Genomic DNA, 8,878 nt, shown 5'->3' with positions numbered 1-8,878 from the left:
TATGCTTTATATGAAACCTGTATAATATGATAAATATCTGTTTAAATCAACACGCAAGCAACAAACGTGATTAGCCTAACATTTTAATTATAAAATGCATTAAAACAATTTACAGCTTGGATATAAGTGAACAATGCAAATAACGTTTAAACGTAATCTCAATAGTATTATGTCATTTTAGAAGAGTCATCCAATAGTTCCTGGTCTAATGGTTCCTTAAGTGGTTGTTGTGCTGGGTTATCTGTGTTTCTGGTTACTTTGTACCATACGCCCGCAATCTTTCTGTACATAAATGTTTGTGGTACTGATTTTTTATTAGTTATGAGACAAGTATCGTCATAGTCAAACGGCAAAACTGTTAAATATCCTGTTGGAAATTTTGTACTCGAAAACAATGCTAAACATGTACACATCTCCATTAATGGGACATGATGGGTATTTCTTTCTGGAAAAAAAAAACATTTTTTACAATTATAATTCGTCAAATTCAGCTTACTATAGTCACTACTTCTGTTTATGGCGCGAGACCCAACTATTTTACTTGTAAAAAATCCATAAATTAATAGTAAAATATGCGTGTGGTCCATATTGTATAACAGTAATAAGTGAGGCATCCTAGACCCCCAGCAGTGCCCCCTGGTGGCAGAAAAGTTAACTAATTGGGCTTCAAGTAAGTCAGGGGTGAAGACATTTTCTATCATACAGATAGTTGCATGCTAATTGAAATACACGATGCAGGCTGGAGGGGGGGGGGTGAAATGCTTAGCGTCAGTCCTGCCTCATAATCGGTGACACCGTGTAAAAATAAATGGTAAAAATTTAGAAACAACTGTATATTACATTAATTATTTATTTTTAAGTGATAATAATTATTTTGTACTTACTGCTGCACTTGCTCGATTGTTGGGCGCAGTCTTTGTCAACATAGTTTTCAATTATTTTTAGTCGTTCGACTAAAAAAAAAAAAAGAGGGGAGTGATTTAAGAGAAGACTATGAGTCATTTTTTCTAGATATAATTTCCTAACAAATTTTTGAATATCTCATACAACATACAAAACAATAGTATTTTATGTTTTCCTACATGCCGAGTTACATAAGTGAAACAATTCTATTTTTTATTATTTTAAATATTTGTTAATTTAGGCTAAATAACATATTTGTGTACTGCTCATAGTAGTTATATAAAAATTAAAATAATATATTAAATTTATACATAAAAACGATTGGTTAAAATTTAGAAGGACTTTATATTTATTGTTAGTGATAATAATCGTGTACTTACTTGATGGTGGTACAGACGTTTCATTGTCTTGTCTTTCATAGTAATCAATTAGTTCTAATTTAAAAATAAATAAATTAGGCTCATCAGTTCATTTTCACATGGATGATACATACCAAAATCTTCGTTTCCGTCGTCACTTTCCTCTGATTTATTTTTATCTTTCGCACTAGTGTCGTTTATACTTAAAGTGCTGAAAGCATCATGGACGCTCGGTGTCCCCAAAACCTTGCGTTTTTCCAATGATTTGCAGTCGCCACGTTCGCCTACACTAGGAATCTTGATTTTGTCTCCTAAAACCCATTACTGTGCGTTAAACAAAATACTAACAAGTTTAACAAAAAAATAATGAAGAAACATATAGTGTGCACACTGCACTGTGACCTATTTTTCGTTTTTGCCAGACTGCATAATAATGTGTAATAAAAATATAGTGATTTTTTTTTTTTAAATTAAATGCGAAATAAGAAAAATATTTTCAATTCTAAGAAACATATTTTAGATTTTTTTGAAGGTTAGTTTATCAATGCTTTTATATATTTTACATTCAAAGGCATAATTTAATTTAACAGTAGTTTTTTTTACAAAACTACTTGTTTGTTCCTATTTTTTACTTTTTTTCTGATTTTGTATAATATAACCAACACCATTTTAAAAATAATATTGATACTGTATTAATATAATTAACATCTCGTAAGTCCTAAAAAACGTTTTAAGAATCTGAACAAAATAGGGTAATGTTTTGTTACACCAAGGAACATAGTGTCACAAGAGGAACAGACGACAAATTTAAAAAATGTATATACAATGGTCTATAACCACGACAACTCTATTTTAAAAAACTTACCTGATAGACGGGTATTTCTATTTCTTAAACCGTTTGTATTAACAAGTAAGAAAGTATTCTTACTTTATTCGAATTACATAACAACACTACAACAAGAGCTTTGGGTACAATAGTTAAATAGTGCATTGATTCTCTCTGATATGATTTCAAACAAATAGAACCTAAATTGCAAGTTGTCTGTTTTTTGAACATTTAGTTGCTAAAAATACTCTTCTTTTTGGGTTCTTCATAGTGTTTACTAGGTCGTGATCGTGGCAAAATCCCCCCCCCCCCCAAAAAAAGGTTTAGTTAATTTATATAAATATAGAGTGCCCCTTAAACTTATACTTTAACTCAATAGCTAAACATTTTTTTTTTAAATTTTGCCACGATCACGACCTAGTAAATACTATGTAAAACTATAAAGAACTCAAGAAGAATAGTATTTTTTTATTATCGATTATCAAAACTTTTTTTGAATATTTTCGGAACCCAAGACTGTATGTACTGTATGAACTGTATGTAAATATTTACCTATTGCCTGGCTAAGTATATTTCTTAAAGCTTTTCCAATAAGATTTCTTCTCTGTTCTCCAAGTTGCATTATAGTTAAGGCCGTAAAATCTATAAAAAATATTAAATGACTGTGTATTGTTAAAAAAATAGAAATAAAAAAATTAAATAGTCGATACACAATTATTACATTATATTTCAAAGAACTGTACTGTAACTACATTTTTGTACAACCAGAACGCAGTGTTAAAACTTAAAGAAAGTATTCACTCTATACTTGAAACTCAAAGACCTTCTTACACATTAATATTGTAGGCAACATTAGGTAGTAAAGCGAAAAGATTAATGGCGTGATCTACAAATTAAAGTATCTGAATCTAAAAAAAAACAGAAAAATCTACACTAGGTGCTTATTAAATTGCTAGGGTTTGAATAAACCAACAGTAACAGATAACTGAAACATAGTTTTACTATTATGACAAAAACGACGTATGGTCTTTACAGTTTTTTAATCGACATTGAAATGTATACCATGTACAAATTAGCGAAGCGTTTATTTTTAAATTATCTCAGTGACAATAACTTCTGAACACTATCAATGCCCCTATATGTTTAGTTCTACTAAGACGAGTCCCAACTTTAAACTGTGTAATTTCAATATTGCAAAAACAAAAAGAAGAAAGTAACCTTTAAATAATAAACAAACCTTAAAGCTATTTACGACTCTCAAAAATGCATTATTACCTTTCTCTGGATGTTCATGAGCAGCAATTTCTTTAAAAATATAGATCAAATAACAAATCATCATTATAGGTACAGTTCCTAAAATTAGGTTTTTATCGAAAGCTTAAGAAAAAAACATATTATATTATTAGGACTGCTTAAATTAAATTTTTGTCGTTTTTTTTCTTTAGAGCTTAATAACCATAAAACTTAAAAATCGCTCTCCTTTTTTAAAATTTAAAATTTTATATTTACCTAATTCAATTGTTATTTTTTTTTGCATAGCGTATTCGAGATTTTTAGATTCTAAAATTAAAAACAATACATTTTATTGTACATATTTTTTATGATTGAACTAATATGTAATATACTGTATACAAAATATAATTCCCAACATAATTATAAATCGTGAAAATGTGTAAAAGTATTTTAAATATGAATTACAGAAGTGTGTTTACTTTCTATGTCCTCTAGCTTTGGAATTTCTGAAATTTAAACAATTGCATTGAGCACTTAAAGAATATTTAACAACTGTGCGTAAATATTTCTAAAATATACAATACAATTTATTACCTGGTAAAACGAACATACGGTTTATCACATCTGGAATTAACATAACATAAATTAACGGGTTTGGATTTAATTTTCTATTCTATTATAAACAAAAAATACAGAGTTCAAGATAGAAAAAGACCTCTGTACTAGTTCCACGATTATATCAAATAAATGTAGACTTAATTTTATGGATGAATTACTATAGCTGCATAACTGTCGTCATTTTTTTCATAAAGTTTCTGTTAAAATTTTTTTATAAAAATGTATGATTTATATCACTGATAAATTTGTTTAGAGATGCATTTGTTTTATTAAATTTTTATAATATTTTCAAATATATTTTTTTAATAGAAAGCATTATCGTTATTTGTTTTGTTATGATATTAATAATACTACCTAAAGTATAGCCATCTTTAGAAGCGATTGTTCTAATTACATGCTCTAATCCATCTACAATAAACAAACAATAATTAGAATTTTAAAAATTAGGTAAATTCATATATTGACACGGACATAAAAAAAAACATTTGATATCTACAGTAAACCATAATAAGCTATTGGCGAAATTTGAAACTTTAGGTACAAGAGAGCCTCTTATGACTTGGTTTTCATCTTACTGTGCGTTCTCAAATGGTAAAAATCATGAGGGTGGTAGCAGGTAAATTTTATGTTTCTTCGGGTGTTCTAAGTTTAAGTTGTTATAAGCTATCAGAAACGTGGAATTTATAAAACATAACTGTTCCGAGTGTATGAATTCTAAATGTATGTCAATATATTATACTGTCTGTATCCTTGGTAAAATAGGTTCTCGGATTTGGTTCAGTTATTTGGAACCCTTTTCAAGTCAGCCTCAAAAATAAACTCGAGAAAGTACAAATGCGGATCCTGCGCATGATTGCTCATAAAATTAGTATGGCTGGTAAATTCCTACGTCATAAACAATATAAGCTATTTGTCTATAAATTATTGAAATATAATATGGTTGACTGTTCGGAGTTATTGATCTAAATCGATTTAAGAATAGCAGCATTAATGCACAATTCACCGATCCTTTTTATACTCCAAAAAGCTATCTAACCCACGTCCCATGTTTAATAGTCTATTGGTATCGTATAATGAAGTGTCCAATTGTGTTTTTTGTCTCGATACTTAAATCAATTACTTTTAAATATTAATTTTTAGCTTCTATTATTACTTTAGGATTTTATTATTGTTGTTGTTGTGATTGTTATAATTATTTATTCTCATTGTTGTATCTGTTTACTCATTTTAACCTTCGAGGGTGTATTAGTAATAAAATAAATCTTACTTGATATATATTTATCTTGTACAAAACAATCGTTCATATCATAAGCACGCTTAATGAGTGCGTCTGTGATACACAGTTTAAAAAATGTATAAGTATAGTAAAATTTAAAAATTAAGAAGCTATTTTTTATAAAAGAAAAATGTTACTGACTTGTAATGACCAGCTTCCTCTTATACTCAACTGTAAAAAAAAAAAATGAAATATTGAATTTTTTTAAAACTTACTTATGTTACTGTTAAAATAAAATAATTACTGAATTCTGTTGAAACATTTACAATGACAAATAATATGAAAAAACAGAGACGATTCATTTTGATCTGTAAATAATAATAAACATAAAATCAAATTATAAGACTGTTCTTTTTTTTTTTTTACAAGACCCAATATATTTCCTAGATAGCTAAATTTATTTTTCTATATAGCAAGGTCGAACTTGAAAGATACTTTATTAGGCCGAAATTGTAGTGAGGAACCAGCTAAGGCTGTAGTTGTACACGGAATCGGCCCGACTCATTATCCGCGTTCTGACCATGAATTTTTTGTTCAGGTTTGTCTTTCCGGTATAACGTGTGTGTCATCGTCAAACTTGTTGTTACCGTGTTGGCGCATCCAGTTTTTGGAAGCACTAACTTTTTACCGAGTAACGTCCCGAATTTACCGAAGGATTTCCCTCTCCCACAGGAGTAAACGGAAGACGTTCGGTTACCACCTCCGACACCGGATGTTTTCTACTAAAACTTTCAGGCTTCCCCGGTTGTGCGGTGAGAAATCGAATTTTTATATGGCGTTGACCGGTGAAAGTTTGTTGTCGGGTAGTTATCTTTATTTCCTGGTAAAATTCTTCCATTTTGCGGTTGAAGGGGTTGCACACATGCACATGACACATTGCAAGGTATTGCCGAGGACCCTATACGTTTCTTTCCAACTCGAATGTTCGGACGATCCATGGTCGTGATGTTATCTCCAGAACATATTTTGCTGGGACAGCTAAGTACTTAGTTTAAAAATCAGTGTTGTTCCAGTAAAAATATTCGTGATACAATGGAAAGAAGATAACATTTTGGAGAAAATGTCAAATTCGGTTATTAATAAAACTACTTTGAACTAAAGTTATAACCGTTATAAAAAGTATGGAAATAATATCTTATCCGGCAGTACACATTAATTTAAATAATGAATAAATTAAAAATCGATTAAAGTAGTCTGTTCAAAATTTCATCGTCTTTCGATTTCATCAAAATGTATAATGCCCTGCTATAACCACTATTTTTTTCAAAAATTGTAACTATTTTTAAATTCTAGTATAAATACCTACTTATTAATTTGTTTCTACGTTATCTAAATATACGTATGATAAATACTTGGAGTTGAAATTCGATTTATATGGCCCAACTAATGATTATCGTTAAAATTGTGTTACTTAAATAAATAACACAAAATGTTGGCCCTATTTAATAAATCCGTTTACTTATTTTATTATTATTATACAATTAATTTATTCATTATTTATATATGTTTTATAAAAAACAAATTACTATTATACTTTTTACGTTAATTATTTTACAAAAATGTTAACGTACACATTTGCTTAACAAATATGACTGGTCGATAACCAAATTTTGAATAGTAATTTACATCACAATTTTAGTAGCTATGTTTTTATGTTTTATATACTTGGGTATATTTTCGATATTTCTCGAAAAAATGTAAAACGTTTATAGAAGTTATATATTTTTTTTCACTTATGTTTGTAACAGTTTGATCGGTATGGAAAAAAGTCGATATTGGCTCATGCCTACTTTATAGTTCTAGGGTAATAAATTAAAACTTTTGAAGTTTGATTGTTATACTTACTTAAATTATTGGACCGTTAGAATTTCTCAGACAACAATAGTAACTTGTTCAGCTTTTCAAACTAACTGTTTGAAAATTGTCTTTTTACGACCTGTAAAAGGGTACATATTCCAACCGAAAATGTAGAAACCTTATAGGTTTTTACAGAGTACCGTGTGTTTTTATATACACAGCTGGTTCATTTTTTTTTTTTTTTTTTTGCTATGGTTTATCACGTACAGCCATTTTATTCGACGCAGAATTTATACTACGTTTTTTTTAGTTTTAAATGTAACAACAAACTCATGTCGAATGTTTACATTAAAGGAACGGCAAGCCGACATTTTTTAACGAAAAACACTTAGAAATAGATAATTTATGGATGTACCGAATTATATTTTTTTGAAAATGTTATCGTGGCATGACTAAATTGTTTCAACGGTTACAACTATCAAAACTGTAATACAATAGTACAATTTGAATAACGTACATTATATGAAGTTTTCTTTCATTAAAGTGAACACACCCAGCCAAAAACTGCTTAATAAAAAAAACTGTAATTAAAGATTGTAGTATAGGTAGTAAAAATATTTATTTGACATTCCTGGATACTTTATACACTGTGGTACATAATGTAGGTATGTTTAGTCCAATAAAATCCATTTCTACTGCTGACCTGAGAAATAAATAAAAACATAATTTATCGTCCAACATAGGTCATGTTATATTTAAAGGACCATCTCGCGTTATACCTTGGTGCACCTGTATCTCTTTGTAGCCTCCTCTTATTTTTTCTTGGTGATACTATTTTTATGAGAATTGACAAGATAAAATTTCGAATGTTATTATCAAATTCCATAGCGACGGGCAGGTTCACGACACGTAATTTCAAAGACGTATGGTAAAGTATATAAATATAATATAATACAAATTAATTATTTTATATATTGTTTAAGTATTGCGGCAACTATCAATTACTACAATAATAATAATAATAATAATGTAATTTATTAGTCATGAGCCATAACCATCGATTTTAAAATATACCGATAAGCGGTGCTGTATACACAAGAATGGCATCTCATAGTATGCTGGAAGTATATATTTTAAATCAATGGTTATGACAAATCTATCATGTTTATCAATGACATACCAGTTGGAGTTTCCAGAATTTCATGGCCCTCCTGTTTGTCTTAATGATAAACTAAAATATTTTTCTAGATCCATAGTACAACAGAAATATATTTTTCAGTTTATCTATGTTAATTTACATAACTGTTTTATTTGTTTCACTACATACATTTATGACTACACATATTTACATTACACTGCATGAGTTCTAATTTTTTGAAGAAAACAAATATAAAAAAAAACGTTGTTAATTGACGCTCTGAAAAAAATAACAATGAAATTGAAAATATTTAATACATTACACAGTATTGTATAGCTTTTGAGTAGGACTAAGTAGTTGTTTATACCGTACTTTTAACTAAATAAGTAGTATAATGTCCTTTGATTACTATTAGTTTTTCAACAATTTTTTTTTTTTTTAATAACTAACAGTAATTTTATTTTGATTTAATTTAATACTAATAATATAAAATTATTTGGACAAAATAATATGTATTTAAATCACATAAAATAAAATTCGCATTTATAATAATTTTAATTTAATATTCTTCATTATAATTTTATCACTAGCATGTATAAAAAATTTAAAGCTAGATAGTGTTACTTACTTAAATTTTAAAAAGTAATAAGCTTTTAAAAAAAATATATCGGCCTGTTGAACTATTTTGATGTGACTGTCTTGTATTTTGTCTTCGGATTGAAATTAAT

The 8,878-nt window shown here is 28.3% G+C and overlaps 1 protein-coding gene across 4 annotated transcripts; it reads right to left on the bottom strand.

Moving 5' to 3' along the window:
• On the bottom strand, positions 1-7,182 carry LOC126836115 (uncharacterized). 4 transcript variants are annotated; one of them, XM_050569200.1, is made up of 14 exons: positions 7,061-7,182; positions 5,460-5,523; positions 5,357-5,386; positions 5,207-5,269; positions 4,294-4,347; positions 3,916-3,945; positions 3,801-3,827; positions 3,598-3,648; positions 3,364-3,465; positions 2,641-2,730; positions 1,397-1,573; positions 1,284-1,337; positions 885-953; positions 1-445 (listed from the first exon to the last, which is right to left on the bottom strand). In XM_050569200.1, exons 2-14 carry the CDS (start codon positions 5,515-5,517, stop codon positions 168-170), a joined length of 1,083 nt encoding a protein of 360 aa, XP_050425157.1. In that variant the 5' UTR covers positions 5,518-5,523; positions 7,061-7,182; the 3' UTR covers positions 1-167. The 4 variants fall into 4 exon arrangements, with proteins under 4 accessions (XP_050425157.1, XP_050425158.1, XP_050425159.1 ...); XM_050569201.1 differs by having other exon boundaries at positions 888-953; XM_050569202.1 differs by having other exon boundaries at positions 3,364-3,441.
• Between the last annotated feature and the right edge of the window lie 1,696 nt (positions 7,183-8,878).

This window comes from Adelges cooleyi, unplaced genomic scaffold (genome assembly GCF_023614345.1).
Source record: "Adelges cooleyi isolate 19-005CV unplaced genomic scaffold, UGA_ACOO_1.1 ACOO_flye_CR_arks_rails_tigmint_CR_PRNA_23, whole genome shotgun sequence".
Taxonomy (NCBI): Eukaryota; Metazoa; Arthropoda; class Insecta; order Hemiptera; family Adelgidae; genus Adelges; species Adelges cooleyi.
Note: the sequence above shows the minus strand (reverse complement) of the source record. Positions and strands in the feature narration are given on the sequence as shown.

What these genes read in the sequence shown, in the direction of transcription:
- LOC126836115 (XM_050569200.1), bottom strand. Translation starts at nt 5,517, where the DNA reads ATGAATCGTCTCTGTTTTTTCATATTATTTGTCATTGTAAATGTTTCA. An exon ending in AAAAATAACAATTGAATTAG is followed by an intron (nt 3,466 to 3,597) that starts GTAAATATAAAA and finishes TTTTTTCTTAAG; the next exon opens with CTTTCGATAAAAACCTAATT. An exon ending in AACGTCTGTACCACCATCAA is followed by an intron (nt 954 to 1,283) that starts GTAAGTACACGA and finishes TTTTTTTTTTAG; the next exon opens with TCGAACGACTAAAAATAATT.